This window comes from Heptranchias perlo, chromosome 16 (assembly GCF_035084215.1).
Source record: "Heptranchias perlo isolate sHepPer1 chromosome 16, sHepPer1.hap1, whole genome shotgun sequence".
Lineage (NCBI taxonomy): Eukaryota > Metazoa > Chordata > Chondrichthyes > Hexanchiformes > Hexanchidae > Heptranchias > Heptranchias perlo.
Window position 1 is genome coordinate 25,758,449 of NC_090340.1, and position 17,534 is coordinate 25,775,982.

The 17,534-nt window shown below is 42.0% G+C and overlaps 1 protein-coding gene across 1 annotated transcript in view; it reads left to right on the top strand.

Moving 5' to 3' along the window:
* Positions 1–17,534, top strand: part of LOC137333415 (dynein axonemal heavy chain 5-like) — a 150,927-nt gene that overhangs the window by 43,060 nt on the left and 90,333 nt on the right. The window contains exons 15-21 of the mRNA XM_067997567.1: positions 145–252; positions 2,034–2,187; positions 5,151–5,297; positions 8,377–8,618; positions 9,066–9,242; positions 10,896–11,100; positions 12,132–12,274. Coding sequence (XP_067853668.1) covers positions 145–252; positions 2,034–2,187; positions 5,151–5,297; positions 8,377–8,618; positions 9,066–9,242; positions 10,896–11,100; positions 12,132–12,274 — 1,176 coding nt within the window. The remainder of the gene's footprint in view (positions 1–144; positions 253–2,033; positions 2,188–5,150; positions 5,298–8,376; positions 8,619–9,065; positions 9,243–10,895; positions 11,101–12,131; positions 12,275–17,534) is intronic.

A 17,534-nucleotide genomic window follows, 5' to 3' on the forward strand; every position in this document is an offset into this window, starting at 1 on the left:
TGACAAGCGGCCCCTATTTTTTATTCCCATTTAAAGATGTAGCACTGGATTTGAGGAATAATTTTCTTAACAGACACAGGACTTGTATGTGAGGTGTTAGTACAAGTACTTCACCGTTTATCACTCTCTGAATTCTGCTTCTAGATCGATGAGGATGAACCGTTGTTTCTCAGCCTCATAGAGGATTTGTTTCCTGGCATTCAGTTGGATAAGGCTGGTTATCCACAGTTTGAAGCTGCTATTGACAAACAGGTACTGGTTATTCACGGCATGAACTATTTGAGTTTCAATACATTGCTACTGCAGTTTTTAACAACATTCTGTAACAGAGAACATTAACTAGATGGACTGCACTGCAGTTGTCAAAATTAGCTTTTCAAAATGGTAAATAGGATTGACTGAATAAATATTCGAAAGGCTCAAACTATTTAAGTAGTGAAAATAAATGTGAGGCAAAGGAGGAGATTGCGGGGGCTCTGACACATATATTCAGAACCTCTCTGGCCATAGGGGATGTGCCAGAGGACTGGAGAACCGCTAATGTAATACCATTATTCAAGAAGGGGAGTAGGGAAAAACCGGGGAACTACAGGCCAGTGAGCCTAACATCAGTGGTAGGAAAATTATTGGAAAAAATTCTGAAGGACAAAATTAGTCTCCACTTGGAGAAGCAAGGATTAATCAGGGATAGTCAACATGGCTTTGTCAAGGGAAGATCATGTCTGACTAATTTGATTGAATTTTTTGAGGGGGTGACTAGGCGTGTGGATGAGGGTAATGCAGTGGATGTGGTATACATGGATTTCAGTAAGGCCTTCGATAAAGTCCCGCACAGGAGACTGGTCAAGAAGGTACGAGCCCATGGAATCCAGGGTGCCTTGGCACTTTGGATACAAAACTGGCTTAGTGGCAGAAGGCAGAGGGTGATGGTCGAAGGTTGTTTTTGTGACTGGAAGCCTGTGGCCAGTGGGGTACCACAGGGATCGGTGCTGGGTCCCTTGCTGTTTGTGGTCTACATTAATGACTTGGATATGAATGTAAAAGGTATGATCAGTAAGTTCGCTAATGATACAAAGATTGGTAGGGTGGTAAATAGCGAGGAGGATAGCCTCAGTCTGCAGGACGATATAGATGGGTTGGTCAGATGGGCGGAACAGTGGCAAATGGAATTTAACCCGGAAAAGTGCGAGGTGATGCACTTTGGAGGGACTAACAAGGCAAGGGAATACACAATGAATGGGAGGACCCTAGGCAAGACAGAGGGTCAGAGGGATATTGGTGTGCAAGTTCACAGATCCCTGAAGGCGGCGGAACAGGTAGATAAGGTGGTAAAGAAGGCATATGGGATACTTGCCTTTATTAGCCGAGGCATAGAATATAAGAGCAAGGAGGTTATGATGGAGCTGTATAAAACACTGGTTAGGCCACAGCTGGAGTACTGTGTGCAGTTCTGGTCGCCACACTACAGGAAGGATGTGATCGCTTTGGAGAGGGTGCAGAGGAGATTCACCAGGATGTTACCAGGGCTGGAGCGCTTCAGCTATGAAGAGAGACTGGGAAGATTGGGTTTGTTTTCCTTGGAGCAGAGGAGGCTGAGGGGGGACATGATTGAGGTGTACAAAATTATGAGGGGCACAGATAGGATGGATACTAAGGAGCTTTTTCCCTTCGTTGAGGGTTCTATAACAAAGGGGCATAGATTCAAGGTAAAAGGCGGGAGGTTTAGAGGGGATTTGAGAAAGAACTTTTTCACCCAGAGGGTGGTTGGAGTCTGGAACTCACTGTCTGAAAGGGTTGTGGAGGCAGGAACCCTCACAACATTCAAGAAGCATTTGGATGAGCACTTGAAATGACATAGCATACAAGGCTACGGACCAAATGCTGGAATATGGGATTAGAGTAGCCAGGGCTGATGGCCGGCGCGGACACGATGGGCCGAAGGGCCTCTATCCATGCTGTATAACTCTATGACTCTATAACATCAATTTTAGGTGCAGGAATTATTCAAGAACTATCTCGGACTTTGTTTTCAGATTGAGGATGGAGGTCTAGTGAAACATGCACCATGGAAACTGAAGGTTATCCAGCTGTTTGAGACTCAGCGTGTACGACATGGGATGATGACGTTGGGACCAAGTGGTGCTGGGAAGACAACTTGCATTCACACCCTAATGAAGGCTATGACAGGTAAAGATTTTCCTGGTTTATACAAACGGCTGTTTTAAAAATTTGCTATGGCGGTTATTAGCAATGGATAGTGCGAACATGTCTAATTTTATTAACTTAGAAAAATCAGAGAATCATAGAATGGTTACAGCACGGAAGGAGGCTGTGTGGCCTGTGGAGCCCGTGCCGGCTCTCTGCAAGAGCAATCCAGCTAGTCCCACACCCCCGCCCTTTCCGTGTAGCTCTGCAAATTTTTTCCCTTCAAGTACTTATCCAATTCCCTTTTGAAGGCCACGATTGAATCTGTCTTCACCACCCCCTCAGGCAGTGCATTCCAGATCCTAACCACTCACTGTGTTTAAAAAAGTTTTTCCTTGTGTTGCCTTTGGATCTTTTGCCAATCACCTTAAATATATGTCCTCTGGTTCTTGACTCTTCCGCCATTGGGAACAGTTTCTCTCTATCTACTCTGTCTGGACCCTTCATGATTTTGAATACCTCTATCAAATCTCCTCTCAACCTTCTCTGCTCTAAGGAGAACACACCCAGCTTCTCCAGTCTATCCAAGTAACTGAAGTCCTTCATCCCTGGAACCATTCTAGTAAATCTCTTCTGCACCCTCTCTAAGGCCTTCACATCCTTCTGAAATTGCATTGCCCAGAATTGGACACAATACTCCAGTTGTGGCCAAACCAATGTTTTATAAAGGTTCATCATGACTTCCTTGCTTTTGTACTCTATGCCTCTATTTATAAAGCCCAGTATGCTTTTTTAACTGCTTTCTCAACCTGCCCTGCCACCTTCAAAGATTTTTACACTGTATACCCCCAGATTTCTCTGTTCCTGCTTCCCTTTTAGAATTGTACCCTTTAGTTTATATTGCCTCTCCTCGTTCTTCCTACCAAAATGTATCACTTTGCACTTTTCTGTGCTAAATTTCATCTGTCACATTTCCGCCCATACCACCAGCCTGTCTGTATCCTCTTGAAGTCTATCACTATCCTCCTCACTGTTCACTACACTTCCAATTTTTGTGTCATCTGCAAATTTTGAAATTGTGCCCTGTACACCCAAGTCCAAGTCATGGAATCATAGAATCATAGATTGTTACGACACAGAAGGAGGCCATTTGGCCCATCGTGTCCATGCCAGTCATCAGTATATATAAAAAAAAGCAGTGGTCCCAGCACTGACTCCTGGGGAACACCAATGTATACCTCCCTCCAGTCTGAGAAACAACCGTTCACCATTACTCTCTGTTTCCTGTCACTTAGCCAATTTCGTATCCATGCTGCCACTGCCCCTTTTATTCCATGGGCTTCAACTTTGACGACAAGCCTATTATGCAGCACTTTATCAAACGCCTTTTGGAAGTCCGTATATACCACATCAACCGCATTGCCCTCATCGACCCTCTCCGTTACCTCATCAAAAAACTCGATTCATGGGGCACTGGCACGAGTACTGGGGAAAGTGGGAGCTGTACTGTTGGGACGGGCTTCATCTGAACTGTGCTGGGGCCAGTGTTCTGGCGAATCGTATAACTAGGGCAGTGGAGAGGGCTTTAAACTAAATAGTTCATAGAGTGCTTTCAGGACAGTTTCTTAAAGCAGCATGTTCTACAGCCAACCAGAGAGCAGGCTATTCTAGATCTGGTAATGTGTAATGAGACAGGATTAATTAATGACCTAATTGTAAAGGAGCCTCTAGGTAGCAGTGATCACAATATGATTGAATTTTGTATTCAGTTTGAGGGAGGGAAGAATAAGTCTAAGACTAGTGTTTTAAACGTAAATAAGAGCAATTATGAGGGCATGAAGACAGAGCTGGCTAAAGTGAACTGGGAAATTAGGTTAAGGGATAGGTCAGTAGAGATGCAGTGGCAGACATTTAATAAAAGATGTTCGGAGGGGTGTCCAAAAGCTTGTCTAAAGAAATGTTTTTTAGGAGGATCTTAAAGGAGGAGAGAGAGGTGGGGAGGCAGAGGGGTTTCGGGAGGAAATTCCAAAGCATGGGGAAAGCTGGTTGGGTTCAGTTGATAAGCTAGTAATGGATTTATACTCCTTAAATATTATACTCCAGTATAACCTTGACGCAAGGGCAGGAAATTTGGAAAAGGTCACTAGTGCATTCTTTAACACTTAGCAGGCACTCTAGATTCAATAGTGTAGTCTTACTTAAAGTGGTATGTATGGTGGAAGGTTTCTGCTCTCACTCTGGGACTTATTGAAACCTCTGAACAAATATCATTCTGAGATCTGATTATATGAAGACTCTGTCACACCAAGTATTGAGTTCCTCTTATCCTCCTTCTACTGTTTTGGGTGAGGGGGAGGGGTACCTGGTTTACATCACAGACAAAATTGGTGGTTAGATCTAATGGGATATGAAAAATTGACAAAATCCTCTGTGTGTGTGTCTTTGTCCATACTAGTGGATGAATAGGTACAAGAGTAGATACAAGTTAGTGCTGAAGAATGGAACGTTTTTCTACTTCTTGACACCCTGCATGTCACATGCATGTGTCAGCATCGAGGATTTCAGGTCAGGTACAGTGTAAGTCAGATGTAGAGAATAGTTCCCTCTATGATGCCTGATGACATGCCTTAACCACAGCCTCAGAAGAGGAACCCCTACTGCACCAATGTTAATTTTCCATCTCCACATTGATCATTCTCATGATACTATTAATTTGTATAAATTGTGGGCAGTTTAATCCTGTGAATTTATTGCTGCAAGAAACTGAGTTGAGATTGTCCAAACTGATTTCACTCAGGATGGCTATAGCTGGCAAAGAGGAGAGATTTTAATCACATTGGTCGAGGCTGGAATTTGACCAACTTTTACTGCTCCAACTTTTTGCAGTAATCAGTTGCCTGACATGTCTTTTTCAATTTTATTTGTGTTGCAATCATTGACACCATTGAAAGAGAGTAGCTGTTTCTTGAGTATTTTAGGTTAACCTGTTGCCCTTTGCTGCCCAGGGTGTGGTAGGCCTCACAGAGAGATGCGGATGAATCCCAAAGCCATTACAGCCCCTCAGATGTTTGGCCGCCTGGATGTAGCGACCAATGACTGGACTGATGGAATATTTTCTACACTTTGGAGAAAGACTCTCAGGGCCAAGAAAGGTATAAGAATGTGTCTGGGGAATGGAATAAAGAATCACCATCACTCACCAAAATAAAATGTGCAAGATTTGAGTACGAGATAAATTAGTATTTGCACTTCAAGAACATAAGAACCTAAGAAATAGGAGCGGGAGTAGGCCACATGGCCCCTTGAGCCTGCTCCACCATTCAATCAGATCATGGCTGATCTTCGACCTCAACTCCACTTTCCTGCCCGATACCCATATCCCTTGATTCCCCTAGAGTCCAAAAATCTATCTGTCTCAGCCTTGAATATATTCAACAACTCAGCATCCACAGCCCTCTGGGGTAGAGAATTCCAAAGATTCACAACCCACTGAGTGAAGAAATTCCTCCTCATCTCACTCTTAAATGGCTGACCCCTTATCCTGCGACTATGCCCCCTAGTTCTAGACTCTCCAGCCATGGGAAACAACCTCTCAGCATCAACCCTGTCAAGCCCCCTCATAATCTTTTAAGTTTCAATGAGATCACCTCTCATTCTTCTAAACTCCAGAGAATATAGGCCCATTCTACTCAATCTCTCCTCATAGGACAACCCTCTCATCCCAGGAATTAATCTGGTGGACATTTGTTGCACCGCTTCTAAGGCAAGTATATCCTTCCTTAGCTAAGGAGACCAAAACTGCACACAGTACTCCAGGTGTGGTCTCACCAAAGCCCTGTACAATTGTAGTAAGACTTCCTTACTTTTGTACTCCAACCCCCTTGCAATAAAGGCCAACATCCTATTTGCATTCCTAATTGCTTGTTGTATCTGCAAGCTAACTTTTTGTGTTTCTTGTCGAAGACCCCAAGTCTCTCTGAACATCAGCATTTAATAGTTTCTCACCATTTAAAAAATATTCTGTTTTTCTATTCTTCCTACCAAAGTGAATAACCTCATATTTCCCCACATTATACTCCATCTGCCACCTTCTTGCTCACTCACTTAACATGTCTATATCCCTTTGCAGTCTCTTTGTGTCCTGCTCACAGCTTACTTTCCCACCTACCTTTGTATCATCAACAAACTTGGATACATTACACTCGGTCCCTTCATCTAAGTCATTAATATAGATTGTAAATAGCTGAGGCCCAAGCACCGATCCTTGTGGCACCCCACTAGTTACAGCCCTCCAACCTTTAGGAGCCTCAAGGAACTTTAAAAAAATGTTTGCATTAGAAAATATTGGTCTAAATATTGTGTTCACTGTGTAGACAGTTATCAATGTTATCTAATTTTTGGTAAGTTTGATTTATTTTTTTGGTGAATACCGGCCCTGAAATTCCACTGAAGTCAAGGCAGTTGATTGGAAGAACCCACATGGAAATTGTAGGCGATTGAGTTTTATTTCACCGCATGTCACAATGGCATAGAATATCCCAAATATATTGCAAGGCAGTAATGTTACAAAAGCATTCAAAAGGGAAGCTCAGCTGTTTTCTGATGGTCATTTAAACTGTTATATAAGATTATAGCCTTGAGTATAAGATTATACTCCCATGTATCCATTTTTAATAATCTATACAGTGAAGTATGTGCAGTGGTGAATCTCATTACATTTGGACCCCTTTTTGGTTTGTCTTTGCCAGTAGCTTGCACAGCAGATACTGACCAGTACAGTCCATGTAGTTGATCTGTGATGATATTAACACTGAAATTTCTTGTCATAATCTATAGTTGATTAGCAGGAGATAAATCAGTATATATTGTCACTAATTATTTGCACGTGTTATTTGCAAATTGAAATATCCCATTTTACAGACTATATTAGAAAATTTATTATTCTCTGAGTTTAAGTAATTCTTTTTTTTAAAAAAAGGCAATGACAGCAAGGACTTAATGTAGATCATTTCCAAGTGTTTTTTTAATGAGTATATAAAATATTCATATATTCAGCCATCGGAGTTCTATACCTGTTCATTTTCCTTGGCAAATAGGATAAAAGTATTGGGATGGTGTAGGGCAAGAAGGTCCCTTGTAGCATGGGTATAACAGTGATGCACATGGAATCGTTCTCTTGAGAGATCCATCGGAGCTGGTCTGCTTTTAGTTTACGATGATCTTCCTCAACCCTCCTTTTGTCCCCCATCTCTGCTAAATACTTAGGCCCCAAATATCTGTCATCCTGTTGTGCCACCATAACTGTGGCGGGGCTGGAATCATGATCTGCCACTGGCCTGAGAGGCTGATCCCGCGGATCATCTGGGGTCAGGGAGGGGGTCAGGCAAATTAAATAAATCTGACACCAGTGTAGCTCATCATGGGCGCCCACTTTGGGAGGGGAGGGAACGAAAAATGAAGCACTGTAAAGCGGCCTGAATTGGAAGCCGGTAAGCATGGCTAAAAGTATTAGGGTATTGAACCCAGTCCCCTTTATATAAGTATGACTTTGACAGCATCCTCTGTGGGCATCACTTCTGCAGGCTGCTCCCTACTGGGCACTGGTATCTTGCTGGCGTCCAGTACAATCAGGACAGAGAAGGCCAGAGCAGCAGGAAATCCAGTGAGTAACGGCATCCTGCCATCCCCAGCTCCTTTTATTAGGTCAGATTTCCAAGGAGTGGATGGAACTTCCGCCCATCCCCTGCCTCCATAGGAAACTTGCAATGGACTAGCTTTGGGGTGGAAATCTGGTGCTATTGGGTCCTGGCCCATTTTGTGCCTCCACCACATCAGAATTGTTAGACTTCCATCCTAGGTACTCCACTGGCCCAGAGGGGCCTTAGTATTTTAGGAAATAGTCAGAAAGAGAGAGAAGGGAAAAAGCCCACAGCTAATCTAGACCAATGACACAAATGTTATGGAACAGACGTAAGGCAGAGGTACACTGCTTTGTGGTTTTGCTGAAGGAGATGGACATCATGCATTCCTATAAATATGAATATTTTATCATTTTATAATTAAACTACACACATGGACATTATCTGCATACAAGTGTTTGCCACTAATAGCAACATCCATATAGTAAATATTTCACAGAAATGTATTGATTCCAGCAGCTACGTCTTTCTGTTACATCATTGTAATTGTTCTAAGTTTTTTTTATTTAAATCTATGCTGAATGTGCTGTAGGTGAACACATTTGGCTGGTATTAGATGGCCCTGTTGATGCTATTTGGATAGAAAATCTTAATTCTGTTCTCGATGACAACAAGACTCTAACGCTGGCAAATGGAGACCGTATCCCAATGGCCTCAAACTGCAAAATAGTTTTTGAGCCTCATAACATTGACAACGCATCTCCTGCCACTGTCTCGAGGAATGGGATGGTGTACATGAGTTCCTCTGTGCTGGATTGGAGACCTATTTTAGAGGTCAGTGACTGTAGCTCGAGCAGTAATCAGAGCGTTCCATTGATGTATGCAAATAGAATCGTGAAATGATCATTCATTTTTGCTTTCATTCTAAATGTATATTGCTTATTATTATGATACAAATGTGCAAATCCAAAAATACATATGCAAGTGTTTGAATTACTAGAATTGGTACAAAGTTGGGGCATATGCATTGTATTAATAGGATGACTGTGCTGATAAGTTTTTTTTTGCAAGCTATTGAACATTGTTCAAAGCTCTGAGAGAATGGATGAAGTGTTTAGAGCATTAACAGGATTTGTGTAAGTGTGTAGTTCTAAATGGATGGTCTTCATGACTTTTATTTCTTGTCAGAAAAATGGTAGTCTATGACCTAAACCTCTTTGATGTTGAGCAGTTCAAACAGCAGACTGTACCTAGAACTTAATTATTATTTTCTTCTAACAGAGTTGGTTAAAGCTACGTTCACATCATGAGGCTGAAATTCTCAAGGACTTGTATGCAGCTGTGTTCCCAGAGCTTTACCGTTTTAGCATTCAGTCCTTAGATCAAAAGATGGAGGTGCTTGAAGCTTTCGTCATTATGCAAAGTATTAATGTATTGCAAGGACTCCTACCACCCAAGGTATACCATTTAATCCTGAGTCATCAAAGGCTCGTTGTTAGGATTAAGTATATGCTTTCATACTGTTTGATTGGGAAAAGGATTATGTAAACAATCAACTGGTCCAGCAATCGTCTATAGTGAAGTCTGTTTTAGCAGGTCCCACTTACACTGCCACTGTTGCTGTCTATCAGTAGTTCCATATGACTGCACTCTGTCCTTGCACCTACGAGTTCAAATCACAACCCTTTCTTATTATTGTGCTCCATGCTGATGAAGGGCCCATTATACCCACTTTTTTGGTGCAACAGGGGTGTAGTTCTAGATGACTGGAAATTGGGGCATAAATCAGATAAAGCTAGAGTTACACCCATTCTAAAATACGTGCTTAGTTCTAGTAGACTTGGCTACCAAAGTAGGACTCGCTCCCAAAGTAGTGCATATAGTGAAATGACAGGATAATGAGGGAAAGGCTGCTATCCAAGAAATTCTGCTATTTAACCAGACTTGCACCTGATTTAAGATAAGCCTGTAGAAAAAAGGGATAAATTACCTGTATAACTTGTCAAACCAGCAAGTGATTGAGGGTAATTTTGACTCTGAGTGATTGTGTAAAATGGACGATATCGATTCAGCCGCCCGTTATATATCTCTTCCGATTTTCATTTCCCTTTCTCCTCTAATAGACTTCAAAGGCTATAAAAAACTAAAGAGCTAATCTTAATGCGACTAGGCTGTAGTATCTGTCAAAGCATCCCATTATGTGGAAATAGATCAGCAATGTCCCAAGTGTTCCTGATAATCTTTCTGAAATTGGCACACCCAAGGATCCAGCAGAGTATCCACTTCATTCAGCTGGTAGTCAAAATTTATGCATAAAACTTTAGAGAACTACTCTCTGATCTTCCTCAAAATCTGTGTGTTAAAAGATGGCATGTGCATATCAATTACAGTCATTTTATTGCTTATCATTTAGAAGTATAAAATAGCAACAAAACACCAAGAACTATGAATGAAAATAAATAAAGTATCTTTTAAGGGCAATTAACCTTAATAATAGCTGCTAAGATCGCCAAGCAATCTTTGTGTGCACTTTTGCTCATATATGTCCAACAAATAAATATTTGTTTACTGCTCTCTTCTTCATAGCATGAATAAAGGGATTTTATTCTCAATTGTATAGGTAGAGGTTTAGACCTGTATGTTTCTAAAACAGCCCGCCGTTTTTACTCTTGACTGTGGTTGGAAACTTGTACTACTAGTAGGGTTGCCAGCCCTCCAGGATTGTCCTGGAATCTCCAGGAACTAAAGATTAATTTCTTGGACACTGCTGTGAGCAACCAGGGAGAAAAATCATAGGGGTATTAAAAAATTGTGTGTTATTAATTTTCTTTGAACACTTTCATTTATTTGTTATAAAAATATTAGAGATGGGGAAACTGCTATTTGACCGTGTGGAGCAGTTGGAGGCGGGAGGTCATGTGATGAAACCTCCAGGAATACATCTAACCAGAGTTGGCGACCCTAACTACCAGAGAGTCTGGAGTGGTAACCCTAGAGTTTTATAATTGGTGTTAGTATTATTGGTGGTTCAGAGATATCAAGATGTACAGGCTCTATTTTAAACTGAAGCTAATCTCCATTGTGTGATTGCTGCCCTACATGACACTCTAGGAGCAGACTGGCGAGTTAGAGCAACAGAACCTGGAGCGGTGGTTCATCTTTGGCCTCATGTGGAGTGTTGGCGCCACTCTTGAGCTGGATGACAGAAGAAAGATGGAGTATTGGCTGAGAAATCATACTTATGTTAAATTGGATATGCCTGAAATTTCTTTAGATGGTGAAGAAACAATGTTTGACTACCTTGTGGGACCCGATGGTGAGTCAGATCTAATATTCAAGCACACCAAGCGAACTTAAAAACTACAAATTATGGTAGAAAATTGTGGCCCGGAAATTCCAATTTCTACGAATGGGGTCATTTGCATAGCTGGAGTGGGCCGCTAGCAGTTGCAAAGGTACATCAGCCGCACTCGCACTGGACTGCCCATCTAAATTGGAGCAGAGACCGCTGGAGGCCCAAATGGGCCGAACAAAAAACAAATTAAATTCTTTGGCTCCCAAAGCAGCCATTCCAATTAGAGATGATAATCGATCCTCTTAGGGATTGATTACCTTAGTCTAGTGACGGTTTGGGGTCTCAAAGGGATTCACACTCGGTCTAAATTGGCATGAGTTCCATTGAGGCCTTTCAAAGGAATAAAGGGATGGACTTCCTGGATAAACCCGAGAACCTCCCCTAGTACATTTCCTTGACATTATGGGGGGAGTAGGGGAGGCAGGCAGAGAATTTAAAGATTCACTCCAAAGGGGGCGTCATCCTAGCTGACTCGGAATCTGGCCCATATTCCAGTCCCTCACCAGGTGTAAATGCGACTTATGCCCTCTCAAATCCCGGGCGTTTTGTGAAGGCAAACCTGAACCCACAATTGCCGTGAGGAAAACCTTGTAAAAACAGATCAACCAGCAGAGAGTTTAATTTTTATCTTTATCTTGGCACGTGCTGGTATTTGAAAACACAGATACCTTCTAATTGATTCTGAAAACAGTATTAAATGTATTTCCCGAATAGAAATAAATTGAATATTTAAAAGTTGACGTATAAATGATTAAGAAGTGTCAATCTGTATGTAACTGCCTTGACACTGCATGTTCAACGTTACAGTAAAACACCATCATTGATTTAGTAAATGCTTTTGTTCTGCAAGTTGATAGGCAGAGCTGATGCAAGACAATTAAAATGAGCTACTTTCCATGCGAACTATTGCAGATGCGTGTTTCCTTGTATATCAATAGTTTTGTGCTTAATTTTATAAAACAATTCTCAGAGATGTTTTCACTGTACAACAGGGAACTGGTTACATTGGAGCACACAGGTGGAGGAGTACGTTTATCCCATAGATACCACTCCAGAATACGGATCCATCCTAGTGCCAAATGTGGACAATGTCAGGACAGAGTTTCTCATTCATAATATTGCCAAACAGTGCAAGGTATTTCAAACTTACTCGATACGCTGATTGTTGTGTTAGTTTGCAATAATTAAACAGAATGTAGGGAATTAAATACAATGGTACACAGAAGATTAACTCATTTGTTAAAAATCACAAGATTGCAAAATAAATACAAATCTTCATCCCACCCATTTCAAGTGTTGATCACTCTTTGCGTGAAAGGATTTGTGAAGAGGAACACATAGAACTATGGATTCTTTTTGAACAATCAACCCAGTTGTATGGGGTTTGAATTGCTGATATTTTTTGCTTATGTGAATCATTTTTAATTGTAAATAAACCTGGATGGTACTTTAGCCAATGCAAAGTGGTCTAATGATGCGATATTTTCCATTGTCTGAATTGATAGTTGTATTGGGCAACCTAGGGGCTAGAAATTGGGCCACCTGGTGCCCATTGTTCCGGTGCTACGCGGCCTCCCGAACATCCAAGATGGCGTCTTGGATGCCCGCGCACGCTTCTAGTGTGACATTCGCCGGACGCATGCGCAAATTACGAACACTGGCAGCATGTAAAGTAGGGAGAATATGCGTTTGATCAGTGTGCAGTGCTGATTTAAAGTGATAGACACCATTTTGGGACTTAACGCTCCAATCAACACACTGTCTTAACCACGACTATCTGAACATGTCTTAGAGTGGCTGGAGGACCCCTCTCCAGCGATATTTAAAGGGACCAGGCAGGATTTACAGGTTAGTTGCTGGATTGTTGCTTCTGGCTGCTGATGCATTTGTACCTGTTTTTGGAGGTCTCCTAGACTTGAATACTAGGACAAGGGGACATAGCCTAACATTTAGAGCCAAGACATTCAGGAGTGAAGTTAGGAAACGCTTCTACACACAAAAGATGGGAGAAGTTTGGAACGCTCTTCTGCAAAATACTAGCTCAATTGTTAATTTTAAATCTGAGATTGATAGATTTCTGTGAACCAAGGGTATTAAGGGATATGGGGCTAAGGCGGGTATATGGAGTTAGGTCACAGATCAACCAAGATCTTATTGAATGGCGGAACAGGCTTGAGGGGCTAAATGCCACTGCCACTTGCTGCCTCCTGTTATGCGCCACCTTCTCCTGCAAGAAAGCGGGACGTGTGTCTGGGTGATATGGCTGTCATGGGTGAATAGCTGCCTTTGTGTGTGGTCTGTGAGTTGTGGGTGGGCGGTTTGCAACAGTGGTAATGTGTAAGGGTGAGAGGAAGCATCTGATTGGAAAAGTTGATTACTGATGGAAAGGGTTTGTTGGTAGGTGGGTGATGAGGGTGTAGTGCATGGTTCAGTGGATGCAGTTAGTGGTGCAGTTGGTAGGAGACTCCACTTGACAGTTGACCTCATTCGCCTTGACCACTCGTGTCAAAGCATTGAACTTCTTCCTGCACTGCGTCCATTTTCGTGGTGCTATGCGCCTGGCATTGACTGCGTCCCCTGCTGCCTTCCACTGCCTTTTGAGCATATGTCTGGAGGGCCTCCTGCCCTCCCCCCCTCCCCACCCTGCCCATATAAGATGTCCCTCCTTCTGACCACCTCTTGCACCAAGGCCTCTAGTGCATCAGCAGAGAACCTTGGTGCACGCTCTCCCACAGGCCTGGTACCAACTCAGATTGGTGATGTCTGGCGTGCAGATTGGAGGATGTGGGATTTAGTGGTGCACAACTTTTATTCAATGTTTTAACATAACTCAACAGTGTGTAAACATAGGGATGGACCTGCATCTGTGTTTTACGTGTGCGATGTCTGATCTCTGTTCAGAGTCCGTGCCGACAACAGACTGTTATTTTTAGTAAATAACAGGTACAGGCTACCTTTAAGTGATTTTGGCAGATTATCAGATAGACATCCTGCCTTTAAGAGATTAATGCTCCCCCTGCTGGTGAAAAGTGCGAATGTCCTTGAATCCTTGTGTCAACGTTGATTTGCAACGCTGCTTTCAGGTAAGCACTGGGGCCGGATGAATGTCTCGTCCTGCCTGCGCAGGAAGCACCGGACACGGGCCAGTCTCGGATCGTGGTACCAGCGCCCGGTTTATGGCCTAATCCAATTTAAACCCCTATGTGTTTTCAGTGAACAATTTACCATGGTCGGGGTTAATTGTTAAACCTAGAATAAGCTAAAGCAATGTGGCAGAGTATCAAAAGGCTGATTCAGTTTTTCGGACAACTGGTTTGGTTACGAAAACTGTGGTCATGCTGTTTACATAAGAAAAAGGTGTTGGGGGGACAAATCTTGATGTGTAAGTAACACCTGGTGACTTATATGTTTCTGATCCAGCAATGTAATTCAGCATTCGAATTGCTCTGCGGAAAACAAAGAGATGGAATAAACGGGTCATTTTCAGATTGGCATGTTGTAACTAGCAGGGTGCCGCAAGGATCAGTGCTTGGGCCTCAGCTATTTACAATTTATATCAATGACTTAGATGAGGGGACCGAGTGTAATGTATCCAAGTTTGCTGACGATACAAAGCTAGGTGGGAAAGTAAGTTGTGAGGAGGACGCAAAGAGGCTACAATGGGATTTAGACAGGTTAAGTGATTGAGCACGAAGGTGCCAGATAGAGTATAATGTGGGGAAATGTGAAATTATCCATTTTGGAAGGAAGAGCAGAAAAACAGAATATTTTTTAAAAGGTGAGAGACTAGTAAATGTTGGTATTCAGAGGGATTTAGTGTCCTTGTACACAAATCACAGAAAGTTAACATGCAGGTACAGCAAGCAATTAGGAAAGCAAATGGTATGTTAGCCTTTACTGCAAGGAGGTTGGACTATAAGAGTAAGGAAGTCTTGCTGCAATTACATAGGGTTTTGTTGAGACTACACTGGAGTACTGTGTACAGTTTTACTCTCCTTACCTGAGGAAGGATATACTTGCCTTAGAGGGGATGCAACGAAGGTTCATTAGATTGATTCCTGAGATGAGAGGGTTGTCCTATAAGGAGAGATTGAGTAGAATGGGCCTATATTTTCTGGAGTTTAGAAGAATTAGAGGTGATTTCATTGATACGTATAAAATTCTTAGAGAACTTGACAGGGTAGATGCTGAGAGGCTGTTTCCCCTGGCTGGAGAATCTAGAATTAGGGGTCATGGTCTCAGGATATGGGGTTGGCCATTTAGGACTGAGCTGAGGAATAACTTCTTCACTGAGGGTTATGAATCTTTGAAATTCTCTACCCCAGAGAGCTGTGGCTACTCGATCATTGAGTATTTTCAAGACTGAGATCAATGGATACTTGGACACTAAGGGAATCAAGGGATATGGGGATAGGGCAGGAAAGTGGAGTTGAGGTAGAAGATCAGCCATGATTTTATTGAATGGTGGAGCAGGCTCGAGCGGCCATATGGCCTACTCCTGCTCTTCTTTCTTATGTTCTTATGTTTATTATTGATCCCTTTTGACATGTTAAGTGCTGAATCTACTATTATCCCCAGATCCATTGCACCATCACCGTTAACTATTGCTAAACTGTGCATAGTGTAAATATGTTTTCCATTATTCTTTTCAATGTACAGTACCTTCAGTACAGTACATTGATACAGTACAGAAATTGTCTGTACTGAATTTCATGTATCATTGTTCTGCCGAATTATGAATTATATCGAGGTCCTTTTGTAGGTCCCCAGCTGCTTCTTGTATTTCAACTCTCTTTCCCTTCTATCAGTTTACTAATTTGACCAAAAGAGTTTCTGAATGTTAATATAGATGAGGAAGGTGGGGGCTCCAGCACCCATCCCTGTGGCACTACACTCCGTACTTTTTTTCCCTCCCACCCAATCTGCCATCACTCCCCTAACAAGTGTCCACTGCTCCCTTACTTAGCCAATTTTTTTCTCCACGTCCAGTTTTTACCTTGAATTTCTACTATTCTAATTGCAAAATCTGTTTCAGTCGCAGGCTTTCTTGAGGAAGTTTACCAAAGCTTTCATAGTATCATAGTAGATACAGCGCAGGAGGAGGCCATTTGACCCATCTTGCCCGTGCTGGATCTTCAAAAGAGCTATCCAATTAGATCCATTCCCATGCTCTTTCCCTCTAGCGATGTAAATTTTTTCCCTTCAAGTATTTATCTAATTCCCTTTTTAAAGTTACTATTGAATCTGCTTCCACCATCCTTTCAGGCAGTGCATTCCAGATCATTACAACTTGCTGCGTAAAATAATCTTTACTCATGTCACCTCTGGCTCTTTTGCTGATCACCTTAAATCTGTGTCCTCCGTGAGATCAATTGGATAGCCAGGTGGTGGAGGATAAAATACTAGAGCCTGATCTTCAGTTGCTTCCAAGCCTTTATTCACAGAGATCTACATCACCCACTCCAGACCCCAGATAAGCTCTCATATAAATTGATATGCACTACCTGAATACAATTAACACTAATTGATATAAATCATATGGATACAATTAACACTCTGGTTACTGAACCTTCTGCCACTGGAAACAATTTCTCCTTATTTACTGTATCAAAACCATTCATGATTTTGAACACCTCTATCAAATCTTTCCTTAGCCTTCTCTGCCCTAAGGAGAACAACCCCAGCTTCTTCAGTCTCTCCACATAACTGAATTCCTCACCTTGGTATCATTTCAGTAAATCTCTTCTGCAACCTGTCTAAGGTCTTGACATCCTTCCTAAAATGCGGTGCCCAGAATTGAACACAATATTCCAGCTGGGGCCTAATCAGTGTTTTATAAAGGTTTAGCTTAACTTCCTTGCTTTTGTACTCTATGCCTCTATTAATAAAGACCAGAATCCCATATAGTTTTTTAACAGCCTTCTCAACTTCGCCACCGTCAAAGATTTGTGTACATACACCCCCAAGTCTCTCTGTTCCTGCAACCCTTTAAAATTGTACCATTTAGTTTATATTGCCTCTCCTCATTCTTCCTCCCAAAATGTATCACTTCACACTTCTCTGTATTAAATTTCATCTGCCATGTATCTGCCCATTTCACCAGTCTGTTTATGTCGTCATAAAGTCTGCTTTCTACATTTCCAAGTTTTGTGTCATCTGCAAACTTTGAAATTATACCCAAGTCCAAGTCATTAATATATATCAAAAATATATTACTTTCTGGAAACTATGTACACCGGACAGTTTTCCACTATTTACATGGGATGTCACTTCCTCAAATGGCGAGGAGGATGGTCAGGTAGGATAATCCCCTTCTGTAGTTCCTGATCAATTCCATTATCTTGTACATTATTAATGTTAGACTGGTGGGACCATAGTTGCATGGATTAGAATTG